At 53.5% G+C, this 15,505-nt stretch overlaps 1 protein-coding gene across 3 annotated transcripts in view; it reads right to left on the bottom strand.

Moving 5' to 3' along the window:
• Positions 1-14,081, bottom strand: part of HPSE2 (heparanase 2 (inactive)) — a 106,737-nt gene extending 92,656 nt beyond the window's left edge. For 2 of the 3 annotated variants that reach the window (XM_039709015.1, XM_039709016.1), the window contains exons 1-3: positions 13,356-14,081; positions 12,257-12,414; positions 797-958 (exon numbers count right to left, since the gene is read on the bottom strand). In XM_039709015.1, the coding sequence (XP_039564949.1) occupies positions 797-958; positions 12,257-12,414; positions 13,356-13,615 (580 nt within the window). In that variant the 5' untranslated portion in view covers positions 13,616-14,081. The remainder of the gene's footprint in view (positions 1-796; positions 959-12,256; positions 12,415-13,355) is intronic. The other variant, XM_039709013.1, reaches the window with a different exon arrangement.
• Positions 14,082-15,505: the final 1,424 nt, after the last annotated feature.

Here is a 15,505-nt window from a genome sequence, read left to right as displayed (position 1 = left end):
AGACAGAGCACAGGGCCCTGTCTCCTATAAAAATAAGATGCCTGCCTGCCTTTCACAGGAAAGGGACCTGTCAAGAGGAGAAGGGGGTCTCATTTGATTTATTAGTCTCTTCCTCCTTCCCATCATCTGTGGCTCATCCAGCTGTAGTGATAACAAGAAGAGATATGAGAGGACCCTCTTGGCTGCTGGGATACCATCCTTCTGCCCACTCACTGCCTGAAGACATCAGTCCTTTACAAGCACCATTAAATGTGTATCCAAAGTGTGGCAGTCTCCTCCATCGAGATTCTATTCCCTGGATAATACAAACAGTTGCCAGAAAAAGAGTATCCTCTCGTCTCTGTCTAGGCCATTATCCCTTTATATTTGCTCTTTAATATTTACTGGGTTCACACAAAGTGCATGCTCTGGAAAGAAAAAAAATCAGCTGCAGCTTAAAGGACTCCAAATTTAGTAATTGCTGCAGCCCCATCGACGTGAACAGTTAGCAGGGAGATTTCTCCAGCACTTCACATGCCGTGGTATTCTGCTTAGGTCAGACTGTAGAAAATGTTCTGTTCAGGGGAACCAAATCTGGAGTGTTTGCATAGGTGCCAGCTGCAGAGGCCTTATGAGTCCACCTCCAGTTCCTGCTGGTCCTTTCCCTCCCAATACCCAGTAACCTTGGTAGGAAACAGAGGCAGCCAGAGAGATGCTGGTTCATACAGAGGCGAGGAACCCGAGGGTTTTAACACACCTGTGAGTTAGCAAGAACTGGACCCAGCTCCTGGCTCCAGAGCTGGTCTTGCAGCCTTACCTGTTAGTGTGAGGTTGCTGTATGTGTTTGAAAACTGCTCCTTTAACAAAACCAAGTGCATCTGAGCTGCCTTTTCCCTCTGTAGCTCCAACATTATGTCAGGATGCTGGGCGATCTTACAGCCTTTCTGCTTATCCAGGGCAATGTCGCTGCGAACAATGTCTACAGCAAAAGGGAAAGAAAAGAGGAGATGGCCAAACCTCAGCTTCCATTTTCGCCAGATGCTTGGATCAGCTCCAGCCATATGACAGTCACACAATCACCACTCGGCAAGAGCAACCCAGCAAAAACATCCAAACCCCTTGGATCCACCTATCAAGTGACCCTCCCCAGCCCAAGTCTCCTTTTCTCCCACACACAGCTCAAGCTGTATGCTCACAGAACCTACAGACCCCTCCATCCTTTACCTGCCTTGCTGTTGCTCTCTTACAATGCTGACCCCTCCCTTGCAGGAGAGTGAAAAAGTTTCCCAACATTTATATTACAACTCTGTTACATGTGTATTTGACACTAAATAATGGGAAAAGACTAAATCCTTTTCCAGTAACCCCTGGCTTCCACTTAACCTTGCCTGTCACAGAGGTGATGAAGAAGGCTTGTTCTCACCTTGTTTATCCTCACTGCAGCTATCACAGGTCAGCATGGCTTATGACTCTGAACAAGTGTCTGTATCCTTCTAATGCCTGACATTCAGGAGGCAGAAGGATTATTCAACAATTGTTTTCTCTTCATGTGAGCATTTTCTAAGCCATATTGTGAGACAAGAATATTATATTCCCTAGCCTAGAACTACTCACCTGCTGGGGAAAGGGAATGATGGAGTAGCAAGGCAGACCAAAAATCAAGTAAGATCTGGCAATCTAAGCAGAAGGTGAGTGGTGCAAACCAGTCCTTGCTAGGTCCCTTATGAGTTTAATAAACTCTGTAACATGTTCAGATCCACAGGCACCAGATGTCTTTGTCTATTTCTTACAAAACCTCGGGTGGCCAGCTCTGATAAGCAAGGATTGAAGCTGGAATTCTTCCACCCCATTGCATAAGGACACTTTGCCTCACAAGGCTGATCTTTTCTTGGTTCAATTCCCATCTAGCTAGAAGCTTGTTGTCAGAAGAGAGTCACACCTTGCTCCACACACACTCTCCAGCTCTTTTATTGTTAAACACATGGAGAAACACCAAAGTTGCTTCCAAAAGTCATGCTCCTGTTTCTCAGGTTCAGCAAACTTAGGTTCAAAGCTGTGCTATATCTTGGGCTGGCAGGGAACTGCCTCCAAACATGTGGTGGAGGACTAGAAGCCACATTATCTTCCTGTCTCTGAGCCTCATCCCGGAGTCACAACACTTTCCTGCCTGGGCTGTGTTCTACCTCTTTTCTGTGCAGTTTGGGATGAGTAGAGCTTCTCTAAAGGCTGTCTAAACAGACTGCTCAGAACAGCAATGTCACTAAAGCACCCATGGTCTGTAGTCAGCCATGAGAGTCCTCTCCTCCACCCACAGCCAGCACTCAGGAGTGGATACTGGGCAGCATCCAGATACCATGAAAATATGGTTCAATATTTCTATATCCAGCACAAGGGCATCAGTGAGATGGAGGAAGAGGAAGGACTAATGCTCCTTTGCAGCTAATGAGCATGGACTCCCCAACTGTGTGCTTTACTGCCCATTCTCTTGGGTAGGCACTGAGTGAGACTTGGGCCTACCCAACCTTTGCCCAGATATTGAATGATAAAATCCTGAACCCCTGTTGTGTGAAATATTTGGAAACTGAAGATTGAGAAACACAACCCAACATCTGTGCCACACGAGAAAGACTATTGCTACCATGGGCTGCTGGAGTCACCCAAAGCCCATGACCTTCGTGGGTGATGGATTTCCCTTCCTACAGAACTGAAGGCAAGACTTGTACATCCCCCACCCCCAAGGAAAAATGAAGCCAAACACATCAACGAGGCCCTGAAGGAGGAGAAAACTGAGAGGCAGACAGATTTGAAACTAGATGGTCAACACACTGTCTGCAATTCTCTTTAAACTGCTGTAAGGGTGTCCAGGCTGGGTCAAACCAAGTTTGGACGACTTCTAAAACCCAAACCAGGGCAAATGTAGACCCATATGGCAGATCCACTGGCTCAGAACCAGGGTCAGGGGCCAGCACCTTGGAGGGTGCAGGGGACCATGGCAGTGGGTCCTGTTTGACACGCATCTTTGGGGACACAGGGATGGCTCTGCACGCACTGTCAGCAGGGCCTGGGACAGAGGGCAGGCCCAGGAATGAAGAGCAGGAGCAGTGTTTTGATAAAGCTGCTGTGACAGGGATTGCCACCAGGATGTCAAAACACATGCAGACAAATCTGGAAGAGTGTGGGGAAGGCATGCAGGGCACAGAATTCAGAGCACCTGATAGTTATCTTCATGGGGTTCTCTGGGAGCTGCCACTGCAGACACTCAGGAAGCAGAGGCAAGACGTGCAAGATCCTGTCTTCTCAGACTGGTGAGGGACCCAAGGAACTTGCCCAAGACCTAAAGATGGAGGTGGACCCCACAGTCATTACAACTCCAGCTGAAACTGTGGGCACATGTGTGGGATATGGAGCTCACCAAGGAGCTCAGTGCCTGGTGCTTCGTACTCCAGCGGGCTGTGCTCAGTGCAGGGAAGGAGGCAAAGGCACCTCAGACCAAGCTTCTGAAGGCTTAGGGGATTCTTAGCAGGAGCAACCCGAGGGACACCGACAGCAAGGAGTTCACAGCTTTCAAATCTTAAAAGGAAGAGACTGAAAAAAGACAGACGCATGGAAGCTAAAGAGGAGGATGGTACCCTGTAGGCTCCGGGCAGGGCAGCTCCGAGTGGGCAGGAGGAGAAGGGCACTCACTGCCTTCCAGAGCCTCGAGTAAAAAAAAAAAAAAAAAAAAAAAAAAAAGCGATAAACTGCAGAGCACGGGACCGAGCAGCTCCTGCCAGGAGTGCGAAAGAAGAACTCCAGATGCGGGAGGGCAGAGGACGCCGAGTGTTCCGGGGCGGCGGGCCGAGCCGTGCCCCGGCGGGCCGGGTCAGTACCCTGGCCAGCTCAGGCTGCCCGCACGAGCGGAATGGCGGGAGCACACCCGTGTGGCGGCCAGGTGAGCTGCGGCTGCCGGCAGCACCGCCGCAACCCCGGCAGGGCCCGCTCGGCACGGCCCCGCGCCCTCACAGCGGCGGGAGCGGCGGAGAGCGGGCCCGCAGAGCTCTCCCCTCGCCGGCCGCGGGGCCGGCCCAGCACACTCTTCTGCCCAGGCTGCTCTGGCCCCGAGTGCCGCACTCCGCCCTGGCCCCCGCCTCGGGATAGCTCCGAGGATTTCCCGCACGCCGCCCGTGGAGGCCACCGAAACCACCAAGGAAATGTTGAGGAACAAGTTAGAAAACACGCTTCAGGGTGGCACAACGGCAGGGATGCTTTTTCCCGGGTATCCCAGGAGCAGGTGGGCTCTACCAGCCCCCTTCTGTGGGTCACCTGCGCCGAGGGGTTTCAGTATTTCCCACAGGGCAGAGAAGTTCCAAGCTGAGAGAGCCCGAGGATGGGCACAGCACACAGAGACAGCTCCCAGCCAGAGCCGGGCTTCCCCTGCACAGAGGGAGCGAGCTCCTCCAGCCGAGAATTTACACACCGTCAGTGTGGCCGGGGTGCAGGCGACGTTCCCATGGCTCATGCCACCACCTGCCCATAGACAATTCCATTCCAGGAGCAGACACAGACTGCAGCTGGGCACCTCACCTGCCCATAGACAATTCCATTCCAGGAGCTGCTGGAGTCATGGAGCAGACACAGACTGCAGCTGGGCACCCGGAAGATGGCAGGAGCAAGGACAGGGCAGGGGGATGTGCTCATTGCCAGAGGGAGGAGTGACAGAAGGGTAAAGAGGAGGAGTAACTCATCTTTCTGTGTCTGTGTGTGAAAGGGAGCACTGCCCACAGCGATCACCGCCCCAGCAAAAGCAAGAGCCACCACTGCCATGGCAGCAGAACAAGCTGACTTTAGCCATCCTCCTCAGGGGACTGTTTCCTTCAGATTTCCAGTCTTGAAAAGTGAATTCAAAAGGGGGAAAACCCCTCGATTTCATTCCAACAAAACTGATCACTTTTCCTAGAAAATGGAATATTAGAAAATTATGTTAGTACCAAAATTAAACAGATGTTTAATGAGTGACCAGGCAAAAGTCTTACGATTTTCACATTGCTAAACTTGTAAAATGCCTACTTTTTAAATCAAAAAATTAAAATGCTTTTAAAAACAGGTTTATGCTGGAACTGTTATAAAATGCCCAGTGATTGTGAAATTGGGAACACAACTTTTATTTAGAAAGACAGAAGATTTCTCAAGCCACAAACTGCATCCTCATCATGTCTGTCTTTAATGGGCAAATTTTTGACACATTAGTATCATTCCTTTATTTTAGCTGGGAAAAATTCCCTGACAATGAGTTCCAGAAGTCATTTCTCACCATATTTTAAAAAAAGATCATATTTGTTCTTTTTATATGTAATAATTCCACTGGATGCTCCCTATTTCTTGTGTAATGAAAACAAGGAAATAATCATTCCCAAATTGTCTTCTCTGTGTGACACCGAGCTCATAGCATTTGTCACAATCTCTGTCATTTTTTCCAAGATGAAAAATCTCTATGACTGAAAGATATGACTTTGATCACTTCCATCATCCTACTCCTCACATATATATTCTTTACACTGATTAGTGTGTCAGCACCTAGTCTACTTATAGCATAAGAATGTTCTCAGCGATTGTTTCCAATTATTTTCTAATATCCCTATCATTAGATCTACTTTTTACTTACTTAAATGTATTCAGAGACCAATCCATAATAAATTCAGACATTTTCCTTGGATGCCAACTACTAATTTAGAATGGATAGTTGTACAAAAAGTCACATCTTTCCCTGTGCATGTAATTTTGCATGAATCACTTTTAATTCATTCCAAGTAAATGTAGCATGGAAAGAAGTGAAATTAACAAAAAATATGCAATTTTAAAATAGAATTTAGGATGCTTATTATAAACAATTAAATACATAATCACAGAAATCTTTTTATCTCACCAATACACAAGCAAATAGTTAACAAATCAGAAGTTAATTGTTTGATTGCACCACTTTCTGCAGTTATTGAAGCACTTTTCATGCATGATGATAGCAGAACAGTTTTTATATTAAAAAGAAAAAGTGGAGATAAACAGGCAATCTTTGTAAGTTTCTCCTGCTCAGGCTGTATCTGCCTTACCTTGTGTAAGGTGATTTCTACAATCTGTTTTTTTAAATTTATTTTTAATTTCTAAGGAAACAACTAAGCCCTGGGGCTCCTTGTAGAGGCAGAGCAGGTTGTAGCTCCTTCCCACGTGGTGCCTGGGAACTTGGGAGCAGGAGGCTGCCTCAGAGCTTATGGTCTGGCAAATCCCAGAAGTCCAAAGGACATCAGAGGATCTTCCCATCTTGGGGATGGAGCTCTTGCTATGCCTGAAATGCTACAGCCCTCTCTAAGGGGCTGTGTTTGAAACACTTGGAGAGTGAAAAAAAACAACTATTTCCTCTTCAAGCTCTGAAAGGACAGATGTCTAAACTGTCAAGGGACACACAGCAGACAGAAAAGGGGCCCTGGGTGACCAGAAACAGAAGATGATTCCTTGAATAAAGGAAAATTCGTTTGTTTGGTTTTACCAGGACAACAGGATGGTTCCCCATTCAGCGACATCTACTGCAGTTTTACGAGCTGGCAGAGGCAAAGGGACACTCCCAGACACGGGCAACAACGTTCCCTTTCTCTGGCTCAGGTATCCTCATACCCCATGATCATCCTCACAGTCCTGCTCACTAAATTCACAGTAAAGCTGTTGCTTTTTTTTTTTTTTTTAACTTGAAATAATTTTCTGCTGGCTCAGCAGAGGATCAGAAATGTGCCAGAGCCAGCACAAGGGAAGCCGCAGCAGAACAGTGCACAGATCACAAAGAAAGCATGGGGACCAACCCTTCTGATGGCAAAGAAACACGAGGTGAGATTTCCTGCCTTCAGGACACAGATTTGAAGGATTTAATCTGACCAAGACTGAGAGTGCTGCAGCCCATCTGCCTTCAATGCAGGCTTTCCTTGGCCAGGGCTGTCCCCTGCACCTCTGCCTGCTCACACAGCATTGATCAGTTTGGCAGCCGAGCAGGCTGAAGTGCAATCACATCTCCACCACCACGTTTTGGTCAGCTGAGATCCCTGTACTAACTTACCACAAAAACTCAGGCTCCAGGCATGGAAGAGGAGAGGAATATGCCAGAAGGGGCAGGAGAGTGGGAACAGCAGCCCTAGCTGGGGTCATCTCCAGCCCCTGTGTAACCACAGTTAAATCCTCAGGTCATTTAACACATCCTCAGGTCAATATAATCTTCCTTTCCACTCAGGCATGTTCTAACAGCAAGGCATCCTAGAAGACAATTGTGCAGTATGGACTGAGCAAGGGAGAAAATCTGTTCCCATGGCTAGACAAATTTTGAGGCTTAGACACAGTGTTGGGTACCTGAGGATGCCTGGAGGAATGGATCCAACACTGAAAGAATACACAGAATGCCAGCATTACACAGCATGATGCGAAATTTCCCACACTATACTGCCAAATCCCCTGACTAGCATGGAAGGCTTAAGAAACATGTCTTTGTAATTTTCTTTTTGTTGTAATCGAACATTTTTCCAAATGCTATCCCCTTAAAAAAAAATAAAAGTGATAAAGTAGATGGAAGCAACTTGCCAGCAATTAAAAGAGTATTTTTGAAATGTGTTGTCCATACACGTCAGCTCAGAAACTTCTTTGATGCACTACCTATAGCATGCACATGTAGTCCCTTTCCCCTCTCCCTCTCCTTCCCCACACAGGGACACACAAAGTGTCCTTTGGTCTCTTCTCAGCCATGCAAAGGCTACAAAAGTCTACAGAAGGCTGGGGCTCAGGAAGGAGAAGCTGTGCACTTGGGCCAACACATCTTTGAGGACTCCAGCTGTAACTCCTCTTTTTTCTGCTGGAGTCTTCCTTCCCAGCACATTTGCCCAGGGGGAAGCTACAGCAATGTCTGTGCCAGCCAGGCTGTCCAAAGCTGGTTTTGTGGCTTTAGGGTGAGAGGCAGCTGAGGATCACCCTGAAGATGAGGAGGCTCCACATTAGCCCATTAAACTCACACTGCAGCACCAGCAAGGGGCTTCCAAAATGGGCTCTAGGTTCAGGCACTGAGACAGCACTGCAGCACCTCTTGCTGATACAGACCAGGACTCCACACATGGAACACTCCAACACCAGGCTCCAGGACAGCAGGCAAGTCAGGTTTTAACAAACTCAGCCTCAGAAGAGGCTTTGTACCGACAACAAGCCATGCCTTTGCTCCAAAGAGGAGCTGCTCAAGCTTGTTTTTCTGGAAACCAGTGTTTCTTGGTGTCCCATTCCTCAGACCCAACTGGTCCTTGGCACATGTGAGGCAGCTGAAAGGACAGGCTGAACAGATTGCTTGCTAGGAAACCCAACAGCAAAAGGAGAAGCAGCCCTACTACACAGACTGAGCAGGAAACCTTACATCTTGGTACCTGCCATGGAATCAGACATGTGCAGAGAAACACATCTCCAGATAACAAAACACAACGCCGAGCACAGCTGGGGAAGAAAAACGAACTCAGCAGGGCACATACAGAGAAACACCATTTAAGGGAGGGAAAAGTCTCTCAGGCTAAAAATGTTACACCTCTTGATCATAAAATGTCAAAAAGTCTCTGGCACAGCCCCACCTCCTGGTACCACAGAGCCTGACACACATCAGACTGGGTTTCTGTTTCTAACAAACCTCAGGCTGGCCAATGCCTTATCCAAAGAGGGTGCACTCCAGGACTGACCACCCAAAGTCGGGGCTGCATGGGATGGAAGCCACCAGGCACGCAACATAGGTGAGGTGCTAATGTAATACATTAGATAACCTAATATTTAGCAAAGTCCAGGAGGTACCGAAAGCCATGCTGCCACAACAGAGACTGCACGCCCTCTGTCTCACCAAGAGCATCTACCACAGGCATCCACTGTCAGGAGCTGCCCTGTCAGGTGCTGACAAATCTGCCAGCAAGTGATGAAATTGCTGTGCCAGTTTTATACGCTGTCCTGAAGCAAATTGCCACATGCACCCCATTCATGGGCATCCCAGGCAGTAACCACAGAGCAGGCACCACTTTATTGCCTTTGCTGCCCAAACATGACCAGTTTAGACTGGGGTGAGGCTGTTCACACAGGCAAAAGAAAGATATCATACACCCCTGGTAACACACAATACTTCTGGTCTGTGTTTCCAGGAATAATCTGAACAAGGAATGAGTTACCCTGAAACCTAAAGGTGACACCTTATTTTAGGAAAACTAAGCACATTTTAGATACAAGTCAAAAGCAACTATTACTACCCTCAGAGAGCACCCACACTCTCTGTGAAAGAAAGAAGTGGGGAAAAATGGGTTCGTGAGCCAAAGGCAGGCCAAGCTATGAGCAATTTCCAGAAGGTGGAGGTGTGCACAGCTGGAACCATTTGAAAGGGAATAAAATACAATTTTAAGTGCAGGAGAAGAGTAAGATGAATCCCTGAGGAGGTCTGATAGTCAGGAAGGCAGAGCACCACAGAGAGAGAAAAAAACATCAAAGGGAACAGTGAGGAATACCTGATCTAAAGAGCACCAGGGTGGCAGAGGGGTTTACAGGATGAAGATCCCTGTACAGAGCTTCACTCCAACTCTAGCAAGCACGGTCACAGGGTCCATGAAGGATGATACAAAGCAGTCCTGCTGCTGTTGTGCCTCATGCCTGAGGGCCACACCAGCGTGGCCTGTGAGCACACAGTGGGGTGCAGCTGCCTGTGATGTGAACACCACTCACAGTCACTCACTTGTAACTGCAGTTCTCTGAGCAGTCCTGCACACGTGCCCTTCACCTCTCAGCCCTGCACTCTGTGGGTTGCTGCAGCTTAGAGGAACACAAGAAGTGCCTTTTCCTCCCCCTCTGTGCACAGGCCACAGGAGAACACAAGGCATGGGAGCACCCGTGGGGGCTGCAAAGAGAGCCCAGACTCTGTGGGCACAGGCCTGGAGTGCACCCACAGGCAAAAGGGGCAAAAGACAAACACTCAGAGCAGAAAACAACCAAACAGTCACTTATCACATCCCTAAAAATCACTAGGGTGCTGCATAACACTTTAAAACTCACTGATTTCTCTGTTAAATGTTTTCTGACATTTTTAACTAATCAAGCCCCCCAATATCTTCCCCGCTCCCATGCCATTATAAGAAATTTCAGAAAAGAGGTACTGGACATATAAAAGCCCATGGACATGGAAAACTACTTCAACCACCCCAGACAGCCTGGGGAGAAGGAAAGGTACCTAGCAGGATGCTTGTTGGCTTCCCCCATGCTCGGGTGCTGATTGCCATCAGTTTTCTGTGCTGTCTGTTGAAGCTGTAAATCCTCAGCAGCAAGAGCAAACTGCATGTCCTGATTCCAAGCAGGTCCTGGGTGAGCCACAGATGAGGGAACAAAAATGGAACCAGGGCTCCAAATGGAGAAGGTGGCTGCTCATACCCAGGACAGCAGGGCAAAGAGCTGTGGTGGCATCAGGATTTCATTTTGGAGATCTGGATTCCTCTAGTGAAGTACTTAGTGCAGCTTCAGCACAAAGGGATGTGAGCTACTAGCAACTCCAGCCCTTATCCAAATAGGGTGAAACTCCCTGACCCTGGAGCTTGCACACAGATCTTAAGAACAAATACGAGAGCTTTGCTTCCAGGCAGGAAATCCCTGTTACCACACCTTTCTGATTTACACCAATGCTTGATACACACCACATGTGTCTTCCCCTTCCTTCACCCACATGCACAATGGTCCTGTTCCATATTTAAGTGATGAAAAGTTAAGACCTGTGGTTACAACTTCTATGAAAAGCTTCATTTTGAAGGCTGCTACATTTCAATTTTATTGCCATGAGGAAAACTGGAAAAAAAAAAAGCCAAATATTTCAGTCCTTCCTTAACATGAAAGCTGTTGTGAAGACATTTAATAAGTGTAAGCTCTCTCCTGCAAGTTGTTGAAAAGTGGAAGGTGGGAAAATTTATTCTTACAAATGTTTTGTATGAGTCCCATCCACAACTTTATGCACGACACTTAATTACTACTGTACAAGGTGTCTGTGGCAAGTTTGGTCAGCATTTTTTCCCAAAGTGCATCTCAGCAGGCAAAGCTTACAACAAACCCTTCGACTGAGATTTGTTACAAGAAAAGCAAGGAATAACATCGGGATTGCCCCAGCTAGGAGAGCAAATGAAAGATGGAGCACAAAAACTTACCCACCTGCCTGCGTGTGGGAATAGAGGGACATTCATCTCAGAGATGTTATGTAGGGAAACAGCGGGAGTGAGAGCCATCAGAAAACTGGCAAATGCATCTGCTTTTTCCATTCAGGACTGCTGCTGACTAGATCTCTGCAAAATTTCCTCTGCTCCACAGACCTGCCCAGTGGGATCTGTCTGGCATTAATTGGCCTTCAAAATTACTTATGGAAAAATCTTAAGCTAATTTTTGTAAGTCGTTGAGTAAGGAAAAAAAAAAAAAGGGAAAAAAAGCAGCTTGTTTCTTTAAAAAAAACAAAACAAACTAAGCAAGAGAGAAAAATCAATAAATTCTTGCATGTGGACATCGTATTCTGCTTCTTAATTGAAATGCCTTAGGACGGAGATACAGCCCTAAATTTTCTACTCAGTTTCTTTGTGTGAATTACGGGCCGCGAAAGGTGAAAGCCTTTTGTGTGCCGAGGTCCGATGGGGAGAAGGGCAGACGGCGAAGAGGGGAGCAGCGGAAAGGCGGGGGCCAGGCGGTGACTTTGGAAAGGGCTCGGAGCGGGAGCAGCCCCGACCGGGCACCGGCACACCGGGACCGAGGGACAGCGGGAGCCCAAGGGGCTGCGGCGGCACAGAAAGGCGCACAAGGGCGAGTCCGTGCAAGGCAGGGCTCCGAGAGCCGCGGCAGGAGCGGGGCCGGGGCATCCCGGCGCTCCGATGCCCGGCCCCGCCCGGAGCCGCGGCAAAGTCTCCGCTGCGGCCGGCGCTGCCTGCCCGGGGCCCGGGGGCAAGGGGAGACGGAGAACGCAGCGGGGCGGGGGAATGTGAAAAGTCCCGCTCCCCAGTGCTGCTCTTTTGTTCCCGGCGCCCGACACCCGCCGAATCCCCCGGTAATGGGGGGAGCGAGCTCCGCCGCGCTCCTGGGCTCCCCTCCCTCGGGAAAGAAAGGGTACGGGAATTCTCCCCTGCCGGTGCCCGGGCGCGGCACGGCCCCGCCGGGCGCGGGGAGAGCGGGGCAGGCGGAGCGGGACCGCCCGGCTCCCGCAGCCCCCGCTGCAGCGCCCGCCCCCCGCCCCGGCCCCGGCGCTCACCGTCCTCGTAGTTCTTGAGGTAGTAGTCGGGGCCGGGCCCGCCGCGGCTCTTGGCCGGGTTCTTCACGTTGTGGAACTGCAAAAAGTCCGTCCTCTTGCCCGCGAAGCGCAGGAAGGCGGGGGCCAGGCCCCGCGCCAGGGTCACCAGCCGCCGGGAGCTGGGGAGAGGAGAGAGAGGGCTGAGGAAGCCGCGGGCCGGGCCCTCGCTTCCCCAGCACCGCAGCGACCGGGCCCACGGGGCTCGAGGTCCCGCCGTGCCCCGCCCGGGGCCGTGCGCGGGCCGAGCGGCCGCGGAGCNGGCCCGGAGGCCGGCGGGCCCGGCTCGCCCCGTCCTGCCGGCGCCCTCCGGACAAGTGCAGCGGCGTCCAGGAGGCAGAGGCGCTCAGCGCCACGCGGGACCGTGCCGCGGGCCGAGCCGCCGGGAGGGGAGAGGAGCGGGCAGGGAGAAAAGCGGGAGCCGTCCCGGCTGCGCTTCTCTCGCGCCTGCCCGCATCCTCGCCCTGCTCCTTCCCCGGCTGCCGAAAGGACCCTCGGAGCGGGCGTGCGGAGGAGACCCGCTCTCCTCCCCGACTTACCCAGCAGGGAGAAGGCTTTCTGGCCGTCCCAGCGCCTCCAGGCCGCGGCCGCTCCGCACCGCCGGTGGAGCCCAGCGCAGCTGCAGCCCGGCTCTGCCCCCGCGCACGGCTGGAAGTGCGGGGAGCGGAGGGCTCAGAAGACCTGGCCGACACCCGCTCTCTGCCCGTCGGGACCCGGGGAAGGCTCGGCTCGGCTCGGCAGGCGGCCCCGTTCCTGCTGCTGTTTTTTGTTCCATTTTGATTTTTTTTTCTCCCCCTGCGCTGCCTCGGCCCCGTGTTGTGCTTTTTTGCAGAGGAGCGGTTGCTGGAGCGAGGGGAGCACGACATTTTTGCAGTCATAACTGATAAGTCTCCGAAACGCTTTCTCCATTGCAAACATGTGCATCTTAATGGAAACCATGGCCTCGCTCCCTCCGTCACAACAAGCGCCGCCAGCAGCGCGGAGCCCGGCGGGGCTGGGCGGCGGGGCCGCCGGGGCGCCCCGCGGGCGGCGTGGGGAGGGCGCCGGGGGGCTCCTGCCTTACCTTAAGAAATCGAGCCAGCCATCATGAATGATGGAGGGGTCCAGCTGCAGGGAGAGGAAATTCTCACTGATTATCCTGACAGGGCTCTTGGTGTTGACATCAAGGAGAATGAGAGTTCTTCCCTTCACACCTGGAGGTTTCTCCACCGGCACTGCTCTCCTGTCCCCAGCCTGGGAAGGCAGCGAGAAGGTGGCCATGAGGGCCAGCCCAGGTGCCATCAGGGCTAAGAGCCCTGGGGGGCAGGAGCTGGGACAGGGCATGCCGGAGAGCAGGAAACCCCTAATTAACTCGCTGTCTGCAGGGGCTCGCTGGTGGCTAATTGTCCTTATCTAAAGTGTGGGGCGCTCTGCCTTTTTTTGCAATGTTTTGGTGTTGGTGGAGGGGAACTCACGCCCCTGACCAGCCTTTCTCGCAGCCGGTGCCAAGACTCCTTGCAGCCAGCACCGCCCCTTTAAGAGATGCAGGCTCCAGACATTTTTAACTTTTTGAAGGTAAGGGGAGGCTCCTGGTTTAACCCCCTCGGCTCGGGGCCCGCCGCCCTGCCGCAGCCCCGCCAGCCCCGAGCTTTCGCTTTGCGCCGGCTGCGGCGCACGTTTTCGGCTCCGCGCCACGCAAAACCGGGACGGAGCCGGGACACCGGGACACCGGAGAGCTCGGGACGGGCACCGGCGCGCGGGGCCGGCCAGCACGGTTCGAGATGGTCGCCGGCCGCAGGAACGACCGAGACGGTAAGGCAGCGAGGACGGCCCTGGCTGGGGGGGCGGCGGGGGGGTGGGGTGGTAATCACCCCGGAAAAAACCCCAAACACTACCTGAGGGAAGAGTTAGCTCCAAACTGCGCCGGGACCCTCGGGGCTGAGCGCTGGAGGCTCCGCGGGACCCGACGGGCGCAGCGGGGCTGGGGCCGCCCGGAGCCCCCGGGCGCGGCGCGCTCGGTGCGCCCTGCCCGGAGCACCGGACCGTGCTCGCACGAAGGCCATCGGGCACTGCGGGGAACCGGGCCACGGGGAACCGAGCCGCCGCTCGCCTTTTCCCGCCTGCCTCAGGGCCACCGGTGTCCGACCAGCGGCAGGGAAAGAAGAGGGGCGGCAGCAGCAGTGCCCGGTGTGGAAACGTCCCGATGGGGACGGAAAGGACACCACGGTTTGATGGCAGCGACAGGACCCCCGTGCCGGGGCCAGCCCTCCCTCGCTGCCTCCAGGACGGAGCGGGGCAGGACGAACCGGGCTCGGCGCACTGCAGAAGCGCAGGCGGCTGTGGTTGCCAGCTCTGGGCGCAAGGTCGTGGCACCGGGCCGGGGATCGGTGGCGGCTGCCGACAATCCCGGGAGCCTCAAGGAACATCCATCCGAAGCGAACATCCTCTCCTTCAGCAGCCGCTTCCCGGGCAAGCCCCGAACTCCCACAAGCAGCCTGCTGCCTCCGGGACAGCCCGTGCCCGGGCTCCCGGCCGCCGGGGCCCGCCCCACTTCCCGCGTCGCCCCGGCCACGGACGCAGGGCCCCGGTGTCGCTGCCGGCCCGGGAACGGAGGGGGGCTGAGCCGGGCCAGGTGCGGCCCGTCGGGGCCCCGCAGCCCCGGGGATGGGGCGGCCGCAGCACCATCTGCTGGTGACGGGCCCGGCGCGGCGGGGGAGCCGGCACCCACCTGCGGACACCCTCCGCGCCGCGCTCGGGACGGGCCGGGGCTGCGGGCGTGAATCTCGCCGCAGGAGCGGCCGAGCGCCGGGGACCGGCCAGGGCGGCTACGAGCGGCCCGGGCAGCCGGGGCAGGGGCACTCCGAGCGCACGGGCAGCTGTCCCGGCAGGGCTGCCCGCCCCTGGGAACCCTCTCCAGCTGCTCCCGGTGTCCGTGCCGAGCTGCCTGCGCGCCCCGACCGCCCCAGCCAGGGCCCGAGGGGCGGCGGGAGCGGCCCCGGTGAGCCGGCGGCGAGTCCCGAGCTCGGGAGCCCCGCACTGACGGGCAGCACTCGGCCCGGGCCCGGTGAAGCCCGCGGACAGCGCTGTCTCCGGCGGAAATCTCCACTGTCCCTGTCCCTCTGCCCTTGAAGCGCCCCAAGACAAGAGGGGCAGCCCCCCTGCCAGTCCCGGCTCACTCGGGCAGGGCTGCGGCCGTGCGGAGCCGCTGTGGTACCGCGTGGGGAAGGATGAAAC

This window comes from Passer montanus, unplaced genomic scaffold (assembly GCF_014805655.1).
Source record: "Passer montanus isolate IOZ18808 unplaced genomic scaffold, ASM1480565v1 scaffold21, whole genome shotgun sequence".
In the NCBI taxonomy this organism is placed as follows: Eukaryota; Metazoa; Chordata; class Aves; order Passeriformes; family Passeridae; genus Passer; species Passer montanus.
The sequence above is the reverse complement of the archived record's forward strand: the minus strand, read 5'-3'. Positions and strand labels throughout refer to the sequence as shown.